Raw genomic sequence first — 18,620 nt, 5'->3', positions numbered from 1 at the left:
TGTAGGGAATCTAGTCAAGTTATAATTTGGTGGAAAAGAACTAGTTATTTCTTTGTTCATACAAAATTTGTTGGAAAAGCATGTGACTATAGAGTCACTTTATGAAGTAATTCATATGACAAAAGGAGAATGAAACCTACAAAATTTCGGAATATGAGGAGATTGTAGGACCCATATGCCGAGAATGATCGTCCTAAGGAACCTTTCAATGTCAAGGGACAATAGATGGCTTGACCAATTGATCTACAGAAAAATGAATGAACTAAAAAATTAGCATAAAAGATTAAGTAGAATGAACTAAAAGGTAGATTTCAATCAAAACATTTTTTTTTATTGAAGATTATATATATGAATAGACAAGTAGAACATATTTAAGTAATAAATGTTTGTCAGAGTGAATTACATATAAAATTATTAGAAAGTACACTTGAGAAAATAGTACTTGAGTATGTTACAAGAATAAAAATGTCTAAATAGGGACACATTCAAAAATAAATATCACTTAAACAAGGGAAAGTAAAATAAAAAAATATTTATGAGATAACAATCGAGAATGTTGTGTAAAAACAATAATTAGAAACGCATTTGAGAATAATTATTTTAATGGTTTATTTAGCATTTAGAGAGAAGAAGGGAGAATCAAGAGGAGATATTAAACTCTAATAAAGAGGAAGAATCAAGAGAGAGAATAAAAATTCAAGAGAAAACAAACTAGAAACTCAATATCTATTCATTAATCAACTGTCTCAATAAAATTACAATCACTAATGTATTTATTTATTGAATCTAAAAGATAAACTTAATTGAATCTAAAATAATTCTATGAGATAAACATGATTCTAACTTAAACTAAAAATAAAAATAAAATATAGACTGATATAAACTATTCAAATTAGAATTAAAAATCTAATAATTATATTAATATAATGGTCCTATGATAAATAATTAAGATAGTGGTCATGTGATAATTAATATTAAATAATAATGGTGACATCAATTGACATTAATTAATATAATGGTCCTACGATACTTGGGCAGTATTTTTAGATACTCTATAAGCATAATTAATATAAATTAGTTTGGTGACAACTTAAAACCTATTGGGATAAGATTTTTTTCTTTTTGGAAGGAGTAGTGTGTGCACGCAGAAACATATATTATAGAGTATGACTTCCTTATACATTAATGAGTTTCAGTTACATCCACCGAAAAATTTTCTCTGGCATTAAACCATGAGTGGATTTTAAGACGCACAAAATTTATCAACCTTATTTCTTTTCAATTTAGTGAAAATTACATCAAACTCTCTCAATTATTTTCTTACATTTCCACTTCAAACTATGCACCAACTAGTTGGCTTTCATTAACTTTTTAATGTTCCTCCTAGGTGGAGAAAGTATAGTAACATAGGAATATTAAATGTGACATTACCAAGAAAATTCTTGACTTAAATAGTTAATTAATAATCAGTATTTAATTTTAAATTTTTTTTGGAAATTTACATAAATCTTCCATTCTACCATTACTCATAATAAGCTCATAGTTAGTCCTCAAAAATCAAGGTCCAAAAACCGGATTTGTTGCTCTCCAATAAACTTGCAGGGGTTACAGAAATTTCCTCTAAGAAAAAATATATGATTTGACATTGTATTATTTTACTCTCTAATAAACTTGCAGGGGTTACAGAAATTTCTTTTGAAAAAAAGTACATAATTTTTCACAGTTTTATGTAAACTTATTATTTATATAATTTTAAATAAGAGAGAACATGATTTGTCATAATTTTGTAAAGACCTATTATTTATATTATTTTAAATAATTAGATGTCATTATGATCTTTAATTTTTTCTTTATTAATTGAATGACAGTTATTTATTTTTAACTGCAGTGACATGAATAATATTTTTGTACCCCATTGAATAATATTTTTGTTTTTTACCTCTAAATAATCACAAAACACTATTCGGCACCATTATTTAACTCAGCAACACACGGCTCCCTCTGCTTGACGTGGTAAAATGACAAATTTTAATTAAATTTCCACAGGCCTTACCACTTCTACCTTTGCAACAATTTTGTTTTTGTCTTCTTGTGCCACGTGGAACCAGCGGTGTGTGGAGACGGTTAAATACCGAGCCTAATTGCAAGATTTAAATATTAAGTAGTAATCTTTTATTCTCTAATTATTAATTAAATAATAATTATTTATTTTTAAGTGTAATGACGTAAATAATACATTTATCTTTTCGTTTTGAGTGGTATTTCAAATTTTCTCCTTTCTCTCTATTTGAATTAGAGGGCTCAATAGATTTGGGCCCAAAATCTAAATTTCTATAGCTACTCACCGTTTCTAACTCCTTCCCTTCCGTATATCATGATTAATAATTTTGCAGGAGAGAAAAAACATTAAACCTATTGTTATAACGTGAGAGTCGTCACCACTATAATTAGTATAATGACCTCGGATGCTGCAAATAGATCAGACGTTTACGTTTTCTTCATCTTTGATCTTTATTAATCTTATGAAAGAAGCAGCTTTTGTTCCTCTTACTGCTTTGAAGAATTAGTCATCTACTTTGACGATGAAAAACTCGTGTTTTGTTATAAGAGAGAGAGAGAGAGAGAGTCATTCATTAAAAAGTATAAAATTGAGAGAGAGAGAGAGTCATTCATAAAAAAGTACAAAATTCAAGTTGGAAGCTGATTGTCTAAATAATAGGTGTAAGTTGCAATTTGGAAACTTCAAATAAATATGAACCTAAGCAAGTACAGGACCAACATGATTGGGTAACACTTGTATTATAAAAAATAAAAATAAAAAAATAAAAAATTGGGTAACACTTTTTTTTTTTTTTTTTCTTTTTTATCAACGTTTTTAAGATCCGTATTACTCAAAAAACATGCTTGACGGCCAAGTGAAACAGCCTTAATTGGGTACAAACCAATATCAAGTGTTCCCAAATCACCGATTAGATCAAAGACCAATCTTCTATGCAGATATTATTCAACTACTTAAATTGCTTCAGTCACCTACTAAAAATTTAAAGCTGAATACTCACAGAACAGATTCAGAGATTTGAGGAACCCATGGTATAGGCCAAGGAAAATTACCAGCTTCTCATTGGAAGTCAGTAAGTCACATGTCTCTCCAGCCATCTGGTGAAAGCTTCACATTCTTTTTGTGCACAATAATAAATGAGTGATTATACAATCCACAACTAGAATTTCGAAAACATTGATCTAATTACAGACAACAAAATCGTCAAGACATAGGTTATTCATCAATCTACATCAATTCTTGCTGAAAAAGATTACAGCGAAGAAGTCATGAAGAAATGAAGTGTCTTGATTCTTGCCTACGCACAAAATATGTTCTCCGAGGCGAGTCGGTTTATCGTCCTGATAGAAAATCTCTCTCCCTACGCCGCAGTATCAAGAAATATCACAACCACCACAAAAGCCTAAGAAACATCTGGCTCATATCCTACTTCGGCTCCACCTTACGGACGCTAGCCTTTCGAGCAGCTCTCCTTTTGCTTTGGATTTGGCAGATGTACTCGGCAACAATGACGTGGAATTTCGGAGCAAGGTTGGTTAGTGAAGAGACATTAAGACCGGCCTTTCTTAGGTCCCTTATGAGACATTTTTCACCCTTCTGAAAATGAGTGGGGCAGAGAGGAGGGGCTGTGGATCTCAATATTGGTTTACAGCATTTAAGAGGCCCTGATTGCATACTGAAACACGGGAAAGTATGTTTTACTAACTAAATGAAAGTACATATAGATCATATTCAATAAAAACTTGACCGAATAGTCATTTCCATGCAATAAACAGTGAAACTTAAAAGGCAAAACACGGTGAAAACTCACACATAACATACGCGCTCAAGAAAGTCTGAACTATTTCATTACATTGACAAAAGTAAATCGGCACCAAGGTTCAACAATCGGCACCTTTCTAGTCATTCAATCTGGTGAGTATAGAGCTTCTTTATCTGTTTCAGCTGGTTTAAACTTCTGTTTTAATCGTTACTTGGCATGAAATTGTAAAATATCTGCGAACAGATAAAATGATGATAATAAATGCTAGCAATCAGGCGACGACAAATAAAACATGCAATTCTCACCAGTAACATTTTTATGCACTAATGTTTCCAAATTGATCTATCGACATCATAAGTACCTGCTTGTTTATCATCTTTGACTCTTTGTATTGCAATTTGACATTGTCTTGAACAGATAAAAAAGCACAATGTTTTGGCCACAAAATATCACAGTCGACAAATTATTTCTTATATATTTCCTGTTGAAAGGTTTAACAGGTTCCCGCCAAACCAACCAAGAAAAGGGGGGAAAAAAACATAAATAGATAAATAAAGAACCTACATATTGTATTAGCACTTATTTCGCAAGGTATGGCATTGACCATGTACGAGTTTGCACTATATATAAATCTGAACCAAGTTATAATCAAAATTCAAAACTATCACAAACATTTCAAAGTTACTACTTAAATATAAAAGCTTATATCTGCCTCGATATTTTCATATGCCCCCTTTTGCAAATTCAGAATTACTAAAAATTCGTTTATAAGTAGTTCTCTTGATATAGTCTTTTCACAAGTAATTAATGTAGTAAGATCCTTCAACGTGCACATATACATGAATAAGAGAATGAGTGGCTTCCCATTACCTCATATTCTTAAAATGAAAAATTCAAATAAGAAATTGAAAGCTTTAATAAAAGGTATAAGATCAAGATGGCAAACTTCCTAAATCATTAAATAAATGCTTCACTCATTTGAGGATCACTATATAAACTTGCCCACCCTCCTCTAATTCACTACAATACTCCAATCTTCCAGCAATTATTAAGTAACCAAAAATTTTGGGGCTTCTCAAAGTTGGCAGTTCTACTCCAAGATGGCCAACTTTTGGCCGTGTCTAGCCTTAGTCTTGGCATTCTGCTTGATAACCACTAATGTAGCTGCAAGTGACTATAGGCCTTACTTGCCTTACAATTCTCCATCTCCACCTACGCCACCATTGCCACGACTACTTCCTCCATAGTTTAACAAATACCCAACACTGCCACTGCCTAACTACTACTACCACAAATCACCACCACCACCACCACCTATGTATTACTACAAGTCGTCAGCCCCACCGCCCAAGTATTACTACAATTCACCACCCCCACCACACTACTATACAAGTCTCCGCCCCCTCCATCTCCATCTCCTCAGTCTCCATACTACTATAAGTCGCCACCTCCTCCGTCACCACCACCTATGTATTTCTAATTTTCTCCAAAGCTACAAACCTCAAAATTGGTTACGTTTTATTACCCTTAGCCCTTAGGAACCTGCATGCTCGTGCAAGCTTCTAAGAATTAACATAAGAACTCACTGATCACAAATATAAAACCAGAAATTCTGCTCATTGTATACATTCTATCTGTTGTGTGGAAGTACTACTAAATGCATTATCATGGACTCCAATCCACATACGATTAAGTAGAAATTAGAACTTCTTAAGGTCTTATGCTAATATCAAATCCGTCCATATATCTAGCACAGCACAGTTGGATCACCTAATCTAATTGCGTAGTAAACATAACCCCTCAAGCCTAATCTCTTCGAAAAGTAATCCAATCTCGTTTTCTCTCAAATATAACAGGAATCAAACTAATTTCTTTTTAATATAATTTCAAGTCTTAACCCAACACTACCCACAACTTTCTAACTTCATAACCTCAGTTAACTTGCATTAATAAAAGAAAAGAAAAGAAAAGAAAACTCTCTACACAAGCAATTTTGTTCAACAATTCACTACTAAAATCACAACTCACAGTTCAAAGAACGAAAACAACAAGATATATCTTCCTATTACCTCCAACAAAATAGAAACAAAAATCAATACTACTTTCTCAGCAACCAAACAGCCACCACATCAAAAGAATATCAAGCAACCAACAGAAAAGAATCGATTATTAAGAGGAAAAAACAACAATAATAAAAAAGGAAGAACAAAAGTACCTCTTGATGACGTATTGGCAACCCCTGTAGAGCTTCTGCTGAGGATCGTTGAGAATATGAGCGTGACAGAACTTCGTCAACGCCATTGCTTTCGTCTTGCACCCTGTCACTTGGCACCTCTTGATATCGTCTCCTCCACCGGAATTCCCTAACCCTAACCCTAGCTTTCCGTTCTCGGCAGTGGCGGCGGCGGCGGCGGTCTCGTCGTCTTTGAAGGGGCTCTTGCCGAAGGTCCAGTAGTAGTCCCTGTGCTTGGCCTTGACATCCTCCATGAGAGCCCAGTAGTGGTGCCGGTAGACGCGAGCGAGCTGCTTGGCTAGGCGACAACGGCGTTCGAGGACCTCGCGGCGGCTGAGCCAGGCGGACTTCGCGAGGGCAGCGTCGCGGTCGGAGCCGTCGATTGTCATCGGAGAGGAAGGGGAGGGCGAGGGAGGAGACGAGGGACACTCGGCAGCCATGGGTGAGCGAAGACCAGACGAGTTGAGTTGAATTAAACTGAGCCGAGTCGGCATGGGATTCTGAGAGAAAGGCATATAAAATTCTGTAATTTTCTTTTTAAATTATTTTATTTTATTTTTGCTAATAAAAAAAGCATTTGGATAACATGATCCTGTATCTCGATATCTCGACGAAAGTCGTAATAATATTGAGGAATTAGTATTCCAATACACTTCGAACTTGCAATAATTAACTATATAAATTCACTTGGTTCAGAATTTTTTAATAACATCTCTTTGCCTTTATTTCTTTGAGACGTTTAATTAGGAGTAATATTGCTATGGAAGAAGATACATATAGGAAATCTCTAGAACGTCAAGCGATGGGTTTTCTTAATAAGATCAAGCTTTGTTCTCAAAACGGCAATGTGAATATGTACAAAAAGTTTCTACAGGCTTTGAAATCCTTTTGGAAGGGACATGTAGATCAAAGACGGGTTTGTGATGATATTGAGAAAATTTTTGCTACTCGCCCTAATTTGTGTAAAGATTTTAAAAGGCTTTTCTTGAAACAATCAACGGCTACTAAGTCCTCGGCTGAGGTCTCAAGCAACGAAACTTGCACCCCAAGTTATCAACTTTTACCTGAGAATGATCAAACAAGTGAGGCCAAATCGGATTGTGACAGCAAAGGATTGAAGGATCAAACAAGTGAGGTCAAATCTGATGAGGATCAATCAAGTGAGAAGGAAGAGGACGAATTGATGGCCGAGATTTGTAGGGATGTGTTGAACGTGCAATGCGTTATGATAACTGCCAAATTCACCTCTAAACATATTGAACAAAGTGACTCGGAAAAAGTATTAAATCGTTTAGAGGATGATAGATATGAAATGGAGGTTTTTTACGAACGTATGAAATTAGCTGCTGAGAAGGCAAATGAGTTGTTGGCTAAGCTCCAAACATCAGAATATGATGAGTTGGATATTCAAGAATCTATCGATAAATACCTATCTCCTATAAATCGAAGATGCATTGAACAAATATACGGTGTATGGGGCTCGAATATGATAGCAATGTTACGCGAAAAGCCATCAAAAACCTTGCCCAATATAATTCATCGGTTGAAGAACAAAGAAAAAGAAGGTGCATCTATTTTAGAGGAGTATATGAAAGTTAGTATGTAGTTTTTCCTCAGTGATTGAGTTAGAAGCTAGTAGTTTATTTATTTATTTTTTCATTTTTTGATGCATATATGTGAATGATCCATCAATAAATTGCAATTTGATTCATGTAATAATTTCAAACTGCCTTTCATTACTCGAATACAAAGTTATTCAATCTTTCATTTTTTATTTACTATGAGCCAACAAAATTTTGATATCATTGAAACTATCACCTCATATCACTATTTCTGCAGTTATCAAATTGTGAAGTTACAAAATTTTGATACCTTAGTTATGAGTTACAAAATAAAGAGAACATGCACCTCACATCACTATTTCTGTAGTTATCAATTTTAGGTTTTAAGGACCAAAATTACAAACAAAACCATTTTAGACTGATTAGACTAAAAGAACTTAAGGCTGAATTGTCATAATGCTACTAGTTGAAAGAGTAATTGGCAAATTAGAAGTAAAATTCCCAAATCTAGAAACCTTTAGAAGGAAAATCCAATTTGGATATTATTAACACACTCACGGCAATTGGCAAATTAAAGGTGCCCCTAAAATTTGGAAAAAAAACAATATTACTAAAAAATTTAGCATTTTCAACCAGTAACGTTCTTAGTTAAAGGACTCCATTTGGATCTTCTGTTCTTGGACTCTGTAGCCTTTTCTTTCTAGCGGAACCCACAAACTCACTCTTCGGCCTTAGTCGCTTTTCTTCAAAATCGAGTAGTAAAATGCCCATTGAAAAACAGTCCAACTTGGTTTTCCCTGGAGAAGGAAAGTTGAACATGAAACTTTTAACACCGAATCAAGACAACAAAATAGTCTTAAGATGAAGACATATGTGTATACAAATAAAGAATATGCAGAGAACAATGATCCTACCAAACTGCTTGGAAGAGCTCTGACCGAAGACGCAAGCTACCAGGTCCAAAATATACCTAAACAACAGGCCGCCTGATTAGTACAGAAAAACTGGTAACATTTTTTAGCACGGACAAGTCATCGAAACAGATTACCTGACATAAACTGCACTTTCAAATGCTCCTATCCTGCATTTGAAACTCACCAGTCATCATATGCACGATCGGTATCATCCGTAAACGGAAACCCCATGTGTATATTTTCAGTCATAACTTTCCAGTTCAACAAAGAAGCCATTTTATCAGCCAAGGAAAGGAAACCTCGAAATAAATAAATAAATAAAATCATCACTGATTGCCACACTGAAAGCTATTTGGGAAATGCAACAGTAGTTCTGCTACAGTGTCCCAGCTCAATTGAGCTTCATGCTCATATTGTCCGTCAGATTGACAATAATCTACAGATCCTGGCCAACGAGTGTTTCAGATCCGCTCATGTGTGCTCCTTGAAGCTGCATCATGTACTTTCCCAATACGAAAATTTCCTGAAAGAAAAACCGAGCTAATAACTTAGCGCCATGGACACACAAAACTGTTTATACACCTTTGTGTATGTACTTGACACAAGAAAGTTTCCAAAAGTAATAAAATAATTTGATAAATTACTGTCAAGGAGATGCATAGAGGAGAAGGGTTCCAAAGGAGCAAGAACTAAGAAAAATTCACACTGAAAAGAAGAGAGAAGGAAGAATATGATAAATTACTGTGAAGAAGATGCATAGATCATTCAGTAGGGATGATTTTGGGAAGGAAAATGAAGGAGATAAAAACTATTGTGGGATCCACACATTTTAATCCTTACGAAATTGGTAAAATACTAATTCCCTAAAATAAGTGGTAAAATACTAAATCCCTAAATAAGACTACTTATTTTCTCCTATTTCACATGCAATACCAAACAATAAAAGATAAATTCACTTCCATTCATAACTATCATACCAAACAACATAAAGAAAAAAAATAAAAAGCACTCTTTTTTTTATCCCTCTTATTTTCTATCTTCCGCATTTTTTTTTCTCCCTCATGTTCCCTTTCATTCCTATTGAACGTAGAATATGGGACATATATAAGAATGAAAGAATCAATCCATCTGGAAACTTTGTCCAAAAGAAAAACAACGCGAGTAAAGTTTTTAAATGTTCTCCTTCCACTCACCTGCATTTTCATGGAGTTGGTCAACTATCACTGCGTTGTGGACATACAGGGAATGTATATCATAGTACCGGCCAATTTCCAAATATCGATAACTTTAACTATGAGTGAGATTCTTATTGGCCAACGCCATTTCTTTTGGTCACAACCTGCAATATTGTCCCTTTAGAGATCCAAGCAGTAGCTTCTGGTTGATGTTCAAAGTACTTAAGAGGATGTAGACTTTTATCCTCCATTTCCACACCATAAACAAATGGGAGCTTAAGTGTAAGGAAGCTTTCAGGTGGTAAAACCACTTCACATCCCAGACTAAATTGTAGCTTTTGCTCGCATTCTTGAATCGATGCAGGTAGACAAGATGCCTACAAAGCAAAAAAAAAAAAAAAAAAAAAAGGAAAAAAAGGGGAAAAATTTATGCGTTTGAGATTCACATAACAATTGACCAACATCACCGATTTGAAGGGAAAATATGTACCAACAAGCTATTTATTAAAAGCTTTTGAAATACACAATTGGATGAGAATATTGTCATAAGCAGTTTGGACAGAAAAATACGACCACTGGGTAAATTTGTGTCTAGGAACAGATCAATGGGTCGAGTATTAAGCAAGTAACAGAGATGCATTTCGCTTGCAAATAAATGATGTAATGTATAAATAAAATGTGCTGATACTTCTACAACTCTTGCGAGGAGGTTCAACATACCTCAAATTGTATAACTGGGCATGTTGCTAATACAATCGGGAAGGGTGGTGTGACCTGCAGAGAAAAACCGACATTCAGGCATTTGGTAATTGAATGTTCACATGAAAAAATAACAATAATAATTATAATAATAATAAATAACTTTCAGTTCTGTTTATCCTCTTTCCATGTTAAAGAAATGTAAGCCTGTAACTTTCCTACTGCAACAACAGCCATGCATGAAATAAAAAGATTATTAGTCATCTTTCTTTTTTCTTTTGAAAAGAAATGCAACTTCAAAAACAGTCCAACTAAAAGTCATCTAAAACAAAAATAAAGAAGTCCAACAATTTTTTTCAGAAATATATATATATATATATATATAATCAGTAATCTAACTTACAAAGTATAACTAAAAGCACAGGCCCTTTTAAAGGAATCTCAAGTGTTATCCTATGCGTACACAAATCGCACACTTGTTTTTTTTTTTCTTTCCTCGGTGAGTGAACAGTTATATTAAACGAAATGGCTTACAAGAATTATTTCATACCAGAAAAAGCCTTTGCAGCTGCGATACTGTGCCAGCAAACTTTACTTTTGGTAGCTCTTTATTATTATTGGAATGCCTGCAGTGCGGGCAGTTCATGTAGATTGGTAAATTTCTGTTCAACATGGAGAAAGCCTGCCCACCGTCATCAATTTTGATAAAATCAAGGCTCCCTTGAATGTCATTTACGAAATCGTAGAGTGTCGGTATACCAAACGATATTTGACTCTGCTCCTTTGACTTATCCATTTTGCTTATTTGACTCTGCTCCTTTGACTTATCCATTTTGCTATCTTTATCAGCAGTACCAGCATTCAATCTACTAGAAATTTGATGAACTTTACCACGGCGACTGTTATTACTCGGTTTTGAAGGATTTGTGGGTTTTTGTTCCAAAGTGTCAACAGAAGAAGGAATCTGAGCTTCTTCAAGCAGTTGATACGATGTTCCGAGTTCATCAAGATGCTCAGGATTTAGTAGGAAACGATGGCCATGGGGACACTCATGTTCAAAACCCACATATGCAGTTGCATGTTTAAAAGAAGGATTCTTTTTTACTTTTTCACCAGAAATATGGTTAACAGGAACTACATTACTACCTATACGTAGATAGGGATCTCCATTCATAAAACTATTAGAATCGATCCCATTCAAGGTATCGGGAGCGGATAAAGCAACATTGGATCTTTGAGATCCTTGATTATTACCAGTCTGTTCCACACTCGGATCTCCGGTCCTGTTATGCTTAACACTCTCATCTGAACCTGATAAATGCTTCTTCCTCTGCTGGAGAGGAGGAAATCCAGAGTCCCCAGCAGCTGAACCAGCAACAACTTCAGAAAAAGGCTTCCTCATTGTAAAATTGGGTAGACCTTTGCCGAAACTGATTTTCTTATCATCAGACATCACATTCTCTGAGGGTTTTCTTTGATTCTCAACTCCCAAATGTACCTCCCCTGAGTACAACTGCATGTCGGCAGTGCTCCTTATATCTGTACTCGCTTTATGTTTAAACTTGGGATCTGCACTTAATTTAATCGCAGAATCTTGGTGCATGGAAGCTGCTGTTAAACCATTTGGGCTTTTCTGTTTCTCTGTAATTATTTCCCATTTGAAAAGAAACTTCTGAGTGGCGGAAAACCCGCTCTGAAGTAAGCCTTTTGATGGTTCATAATACCTCGCACCCCCAACACGAATCAAACTCCACGAGGAAGGCTGAACGGGCCCCACATCAGTTACCTTTGGTAATTGAAGCGCAGGAAGGAGCTTGTCACAGTCTGGAAAGCAATTAGAAGTAACGTTAGCTGATTCAAAATCAAAAGGATCAAGCCGTAATCTCCGTGAACGCCCACTGGCACAAGCATGAAGAAAAACATATCCACTACAATGTGATTTCGCTGCAGCTCCCAAAACCGCTTCACCACTCTGGATATCATGTCTCTGGTGCATGCACGGTTTTCCCGTCAAACTAACTGCATCACACAACTGCCTGCCCGATTCCCAGATGGCCGTGCATTCATCCTCTAACTTTTTGGCAAAATATTGCACTGCGGGTCCCTTGACCATCGACTGGAATGCACACAACGCCTTCTCCAATTGTGCTTCATGCTGTGAAGTCGGATAACAAGCCGGCAAGTCTTTTAGATAAACCTCCTTTGCAGCTGGTAGTGTCCTTTCGCACCACAAAGTCGAAAATTTTGCATTCAATCCTTTACCACTTTCTAACCAAGAGACTGCCACATCTAGGGGATCCATATTTTTCAAAGTAATACCATCTGATGGCTGTGGGTTCCTTAATCGAGGTTTTCTCTTGCTAATTTCAATTTCCTCTAAGCACCCACCTTTGGCAGAAAGAACTCCATGAAGAATTTGTTGACTAGATGATAACCAATCATCAAGATTTGGAAGTTCGGGAGTGGTAAATGTTTTGCCAGATGCAGCTGAGGCAGCAGCAGCCGCAGCAGCAGCAGCAGCCATACCGACCCCAGCTGCCGAGCCATTTGAATTAGAAGTTAACGCCGCCTTCCCTCTCAGAATATCACATTGTCTGAAGATAAACTCCTTAACAGATGTGATATCCTCTTTGTTAGCAATCTGACCATGGATTTCAAGCAAAAGAGAATCCAAGGTTGCTTTCCCATTCAAAACATCTTCCACAAGTTCGGTGGCAAACTCGAGAGATTCACCTCTCTGATTTGCCGACCTATCTAACAACACAACAGCGCGAGATGAATCAAGTGAGAACAAAGGTGCAGAACTAGAAACACCTCCACTTCTCGATCCACCATGACTGATTTCCAAACCCGAAAGAATCCTGCATTTCTTGATCAAAAACCGAACCTGTGCTTCGAGAGAAGATTGCAATTTCTTCCTAAAGCCACCCTCAGATTTACTCGTGGATCGCGCAAGCACAACTACTGGACCAGAAACCTTAACGGGCAAGTTTGGCCTCGTCAAGCCGCTCAAACTAGACGACTGACTATGCAAGGATGCATTGGTTGACTCCTCAACATTACAACTGGGATTTGGCACATCACAGAAATCATCAATAAAAACAAACAGCATCACTGGGGTACACTGCCCCGGAAACAAAGAGGTGTATGAACCTAAACCTGGCATTAGCGACACCACAGAAACGTTACGAGTCAATATGTTACGACCTCTACCGGGAGAAGAACTCTTCGAGGCAGGTGTCAATTTGGTTGATCGTGAGGACGACGATGAAGGCGGCCTAGATGGCAATCCAGATGTTGCTTGGGATCTCACAAATGGAGCCAAAGCATGCTTGGCAGCTTGCAATACTCGAAACTTCTTCAGCAGTTGAGTATCAAAGCGTGACCCCTCCTGAATATGTATTATAACATGGCAAACCTGCATTGCTAGGCGAGTTATTGCAGGATATATTTACTTCTCATCTTTTGTTTTTACATCAAAACCTCAAATCCTTCTTCGACACAAACAAACAGACACTCTCTTTTTAAACTTTTCCTTTATTAAGCATACTCTCAAACGACTATATTGAATATGAAAAATAGTGACACATAATTAATTTTTCTTTTGCTAAAAAAATTTGTGCCCATCTTATCACATAAAACAGCCTCTAAAGTCTAAACACAAGAAATTATTCGAAAAAACAAAAACACTCCATTTTCCTAATCTTAGATTGAGAACATCAAAATCACGGGACAAAAAAAAAAAAGAAGTCAGTAGTTCCACAAAAATGCAAAAACTAAAAAGCACAATAATAAAACAGAAAAGAAAAAATAAATAAGAAAAACTCACAGAGAACATGAACAAGAGGCCTTGGAGATCCCCAAAGTCGTGGTCGTCTTCCATGGCGGAACCAAACCCATCATCAAATCCAGGGCAGAGAACCGAAGAGAAGTGCAAGAAGAGAATGCCCATTTGGCGTTGATGGAAATAACTGATTCTCCTCCACTTGAACCAGTCCTCTTGTTTGTCGGAGATGAGCTTGGTGTCGAGATTGTTGCCGAAGACGTGGGAGTCCAAAATCCGGTTTATCAGATGGGTGGTTATGGAGGGTCGTCTTCGGCCGATGAAACCCACCACCACCACGCCGCCATTAATGGCCGAACTTTGTTGGGAATTTGAAGAAGAAGAAGAAGATGATGATGATGATGATGAAGATGAAGAAGACGAAGACGATGATAATGGTGGCGACGGACGGGTTAGGACGCGCACTGAAGGGGAGTTGGAGTTGTTGGGGTTGGGGTTGGGATTGAGATTAGAGATCTCCATGAATGGTGAGAGAGAGAGTGTGTGCGCTTGTTCAGACCCAACCTTGTTTCCTTCAAACTCTTGAATTTTTGGGTCTGTGCAGCAAACCAAGGCAGGCAGGGCACTATTCTCTGTCGTTCGTTTCATGTTCTGTCGTTGTTTTGTGTGTTGTCAATAAGCGACGTGTCGTCGTTACTTTTTCTCTCAAGTGTTCTGTCGTTTGCATGTAGCTGAGTGAGACAACACGGGGGTGGCGTTAGCGATTTGTTTTCACTTGTTTTTCAATAATGTTGGGTAGATGGTTCGTTCGCTGATTCGAATCATGATTCATGGTTTGTTATAGTATTTTCTCTTATAAAAAAATTACGTAAATTGAAAATAATTTAAATCATATTATTTGAATCTTTCAACCAAACGTCCTCGACAGTAATTTTTTTTTTTTTTTAAATAGCATTTGATTAGCAAATACTTGAAAATGAGAACTAAATTAAAAAATAGGTGAGAATAATTTTCATTCATTTTTATTTATTCCTGAATGTACACCCCGTGTCCATTTTAGAAGCTATTCAAATTATTTTAGTTTTTCTTTTTTTCATTCATGTATTTTGAAAAATAGACTACTAAAAATATAGATACAGAAACTTCCATCGTTCCATATATTTATCAAGTTTTTTTTTTTTTCTTTTTTGTGGGAGAGAAACGTGCACTAAACGAATGAACTCTAAATTAATGGTAAAAACAATCTGAAGTGCTTTTTGAAGGCATTTTGTTTTACTATTTTCAGGGTACTCTTGATGATTATTATAAACCGTAATTAAAATGTAATAATAATGGATTAAAAAAGTTGAAAGATAAACCTAAATAATATAAATAAAACGAGCGGTCATATAAAACGAGACCTTTAGTTAAAAAAGTAAAACGGGAGGTCGTATATAACAACACTTCTCATAGATCAAATAGTTTAGAATATGTAGTCAGAAATTACACAATAATCTTTACAGGTTAAAGATATAACCTTGTCCGCAAGTCAAGTTAAAATAAAAATAATAATTATAATGATGTGAGATACATTAAGAGTAGGGTATGATGGGATAAGTAGCATCAACACAGCAAAAATATTGTCGAGAAGTTTATATGTAAATATGCCTAAATATACATATGAGAACGTTTGGTTTATGTATTCAGAATTATTCTCGTTTTACGTGTATTTTTTGTGAGAGAAAACACTGTAGAGAATCATGAATCATGATTAAGAATCAAAAACGAATATAGAAACAAACGTCCCGTAAGCTATTCAAATGATGTTCTTCTAGGCTGGCTAAATCACACTTTATTTTGATGCAAAGTGGAAAAAGAAAAGAAAAGTCTTAGCATCACCAAGTTGTCCATTTCCGTTTGTGAGTTCACATGTCACTGCTACATTCATATCTTTCAGCGATGGATGGTTATGTCATTTACCAAACATTCATTATATAAACTAGTACTCATAGACAAAGTGACAAAGTGAAAGGTTTATTACCAAAATCTCATGCTAAGTGGTAGGCTTATTACCAACCACCTCATGCAAAGTGGTAGGCTTACGTGGCCAGAAGAAAGTGTAAATAGGCTTGTGACAAGTGAAAGTTTGATGCCACTTCTTGCTTAAATAATACCCCTAATACTTATAGATGATCATGTGTTTTGTAGGGGAAAATCACATAATTTCCCTGATTATTTTAGACCTACACCCCAAAATAATATGGCTCCGTTTATTTTACCGATTCGAGTTTTGTTACGGTAAAAAGCTCTTAAAAACAGTCACATTTAATTTTTTACTACAGTAAAAACTTCTTATATAAAATCACATGTAACCCAAATTAGTAAATTAAACGGGCTATATATCTCTTAAAAATTTCGTAAACCAGAACGGAAATAAAACTACAAAGTTTGAGTATATGTCATTTTTTCTGGAAGTTCTGTAGGTTGGATAAGTTATAAAAACGACGTAGAGTTACATCATTCAAGGCAGAATCAAGGGAAGATACCGAAAACGGAAAGAAAACTGCAAAGTTTGTCGTAAGTAAAAAATAAGTAAATCAATATTAGAAAAAAGTCAAATGTTTTCTTGTGCAGCTAGAAACGGCATGTCGTTTAAACATCATTCACAACGACATGCCGCGAGTAGCCAAGACAAACAGCTACGTTGCAAGTTGCAACTAATATGTCGCTTTTTGGGGTTTTCTTCCGTCATAGCCGAATCTTAAGATTTGTTCATTACAGAGAGAGAGAGAGAATCGGCTGGGCTCCTTGTCAAAAACCCCATGTCTAAATTTCTCCTCAAAACGATTCTTCGCGGGTGTCGTATCGTAAGAACTTCACCACCACCAAGAACCAGTAATCTGGGTTTTCTGGGAGACCCAAATGTTGTTCTTCTCAGATGGATCTCAAGCACCCCGAACCAACAATCTTTCATGATGTCTTACCTCAGAAACTCACTTGGGTTATCTTCAGAAGCTGCTTTATCAGTTTCCAGGTATGTTAAGTTTGACTCTCCTGAGAAACCCGATAAAGTAATAAAGTTTTTCGAGGATCGTGGCTTCACTACGACCCAAATATCACGTCTGGTAAGAGCTTTTCCTGTGGTGTTTTTGTATAATACCGAGAAAACCTTTTTGCCGAAATTAGAATTTTTTGAATCCAAAGGCATTTCAGGCCCTGAAATCGCTAAAATGGCGTTTGTATTCCCTACTGTTTTGGCATGTAGCTTAGATAATCAGATATTGCCCTCTTATGATTACATGAGAAATTTGTTTCAATCTGAGGAGAAGCTCATTAGAGCTGTTAAAAGATGTCCTGACATTCTCAAATACAACATTGAGAAATATATTTCACCTAAAATTGATATCTTGCGGGGACATGGAGTGCCCGACTCCAACGTACCTACTCTGATGCTTAACTGGCCTAAATATTTCGTGACGAGTCCGGATAGATTCCGAAAGATTGTGGAGAAAGTTGAGGACATGGGATTTGATGCTTCGAAAGCAACCTTTGTTTTAGCAGTGGGTGCATTTTGGATGATGGACGAATCAAGGTGGCAAAGCAAGATTAATGCATATAAGAAGTGGGGTTGGTCCGAAGAAGAGGTTTTGAAAGCCTTTAAAAAGAGTCCTTGGTGCATGATGATATCTGAAGAAAAGCTTATGACATCTATGGATTTCCTCATCAACGGAATGGGTTGGAAGCCCTGCCTTATGGCTGAATACCCTGTACTCTTTACAGTGAGCTTAAAGAAGAGAATAATCCCAAGGTGTTCGGTTTTTCAATATTTGTTGTCAAATGGTTTGCTGGAGAAGGAAGTCAGCATTCATACGTTATTGAAAGTTTCGGAGGAGAAGTTCTTGCAGAAGTTTGTCCTGCCTCACGGGGAGAAAGCGCCAAAGCTGTTGAAGTTGTACATGGAAAAATTGGATTTTTCAGAGAGTGATGGGAATGTGTGAAAACTATATATATCGTGGAGTGAGATAAAAGCAATGTTCTATATGCTCATATCATTGACCTCCCCAAAGTCCAAGGGCGAGAGCTTTTGTTTGCAATTGACTTGTATATCAATCTGGTGGTATCTCTTACTGTATGATCTTGTCTTTGAAATGATGTCGGAGGATTTAGCTAAAGTCATCACTTTTATATTTTCGCTTGTCGTTTCTGCTAGCTTATTAATTTGGCTTTGTTTGCTGTTAGTATGTCGTTTGCTTTTAGTGAGTATTCTTGTTGAGTGTTCTCTCCAATTTAGAGATTTTCTTGTTAATTGAGCTGCATTGTGGTTTATGTGCAGATGAATACGAGTCTCAGACAAGAAAGGGTTTTTTATATAATTTTGGTCATTTGATCTATCCTTAAGTGAACATATCCTGTACGTGCAGCAAAATATAAATGACAAATCAATAATACGGTC

General features: G+C 36.2%; 3 protein-coding genes across 3 annotated transcripts; 1 reads left to right on the top strand and 2 right to left on the bottom strand.

The window, feature by feature from the left end:
* Positions 1 to 3,065: 3,065 nt before the first annotated feature.
* Positions 3,066 to 6,646, bottom strand: LOC21395023 (INO80 complex subunit D). Its single transcript, XM_010111639.2, has 2 exons — positions 6,037 to 6,646; positions 3,066 to 3,734 (listed from the first exon to the last, which is right to left on the bottom strand). Exons 1-2 carry the CDS (start codon positions 6,567 to 6,569, stop codon positions 3,485 to 3,487), a joined length of 783 nt encoding a protein of 260 aa, XP_010109941.2. The 5' UTR covers positions 6,570 to 6,646; the 3' UTR covers positions 3,066 to 3,484.
* A 1,531-nt stretch (positions 6,647 to 8,177) lies between these two features.
* Positions 8,178 to 14,753, bottom strand: LOC21395021. The gene is made up of 7 exons (XM_024174464.1): positions 14,234 to 14,753; positions 10,955 to 13,822; positions 10,426 to 10,479; positions 9,724 to 10,082; positions 8,665 to 9,053; positions 8,531 to 8,586; positions 8,178 to 8,413 (listed from the first exon to the last, which is right to left on the bottom strand). The coding sequence occupies exons 1-4, from the start codon at positions 14,708 to 14,710 to the stop codon at positions 9,837 to 9,839; spliced, it is 3,645 nt and encodes a 1,214-aa protein (XP_024030232.1). The 5' UTR covers positions 14,711 to 14,753; the 3' UTR covers positions 8,178 to 8,413; positions 8,531 to 8,586; positions 8,665 to 9,053; positions 9,724 to 9,836.
* Positions 14,754 to 17,397: 2,644 nt separating this feature from the next.
* On the top strand, positions 17,398 to 18,165 carry LOC112094179 (transcription termination factor MTERF8, chloroplastic-like). Its single transcript, XM_024174463.1, has one exon. The coding sequence runs from the start codon at positions 17,398 to 17,400 to the stop codon at positions 18,163 to 18,165; it is 768 nt and encodes a 255-aa protein (XP_024030231.1).
* Positions 18,166 to 18,620: the final 455 nt, after the last annotated feature.

This window comes from Morus notabilis, unplaced genomic scaffold, assembly GCF_000414095.1.
Source record: "Morus notabilis unplaced genomic scaffold, ASM41409v2 Scaffold2224, whole genome shotgun sequence".
NCBI lineage: Eukaryota > Viridiplantae > Streptophyta > Magnoliopsida > Rosales > Moraceae > Morus > Morus notabilis.
This window is presented reverse-complemented; position numbering and strand designations above follow the sequence as displayed.

Coding starts and splice junctions, on each gene's coding strand:
- LOC112094179 (XM_024174463.1), top strand. CDS start 17,398: ATGGCGTTTGTATTCCCTACTGTTTTGGCATGTAGCTTAGATAATCAG.
- LOC21395023 (XM_010111639.2), bottom strand. CDS start 6,569: ATGCCTTTCTCTCAGAATCCCATGCCGACTCGGCTCAGTTTAATTCAA. Junction 3,735..6,036: donor TGCCAATACGTCATCAAGAG/GTACTTTTGTTC, acceptor CCCGTGTTTCAG/TATGCAATCAGGGCCTCTTA.
- LOC21395021 (XM_024174464.1), bottom strand. CDS start 14,710: ATGGAGATCTCTAATCTCAATCCCAACCCCAACCCCAACAACTCCAAC. Junction 10,480..10,954: donor AGCTGCAAAGGCTTTTTCTG/GTATGAAATAAT, acceptor TTTTCTCTGCAG/GTCACACCACCCTTCCCGAT. Junction 10,083..10,425: donor GCCCAGTTATACAATTTGAG/GTATGTTGAACC, acceptor TTTGCTTTGTAG/GCATCTTGTCTACCTGCATC.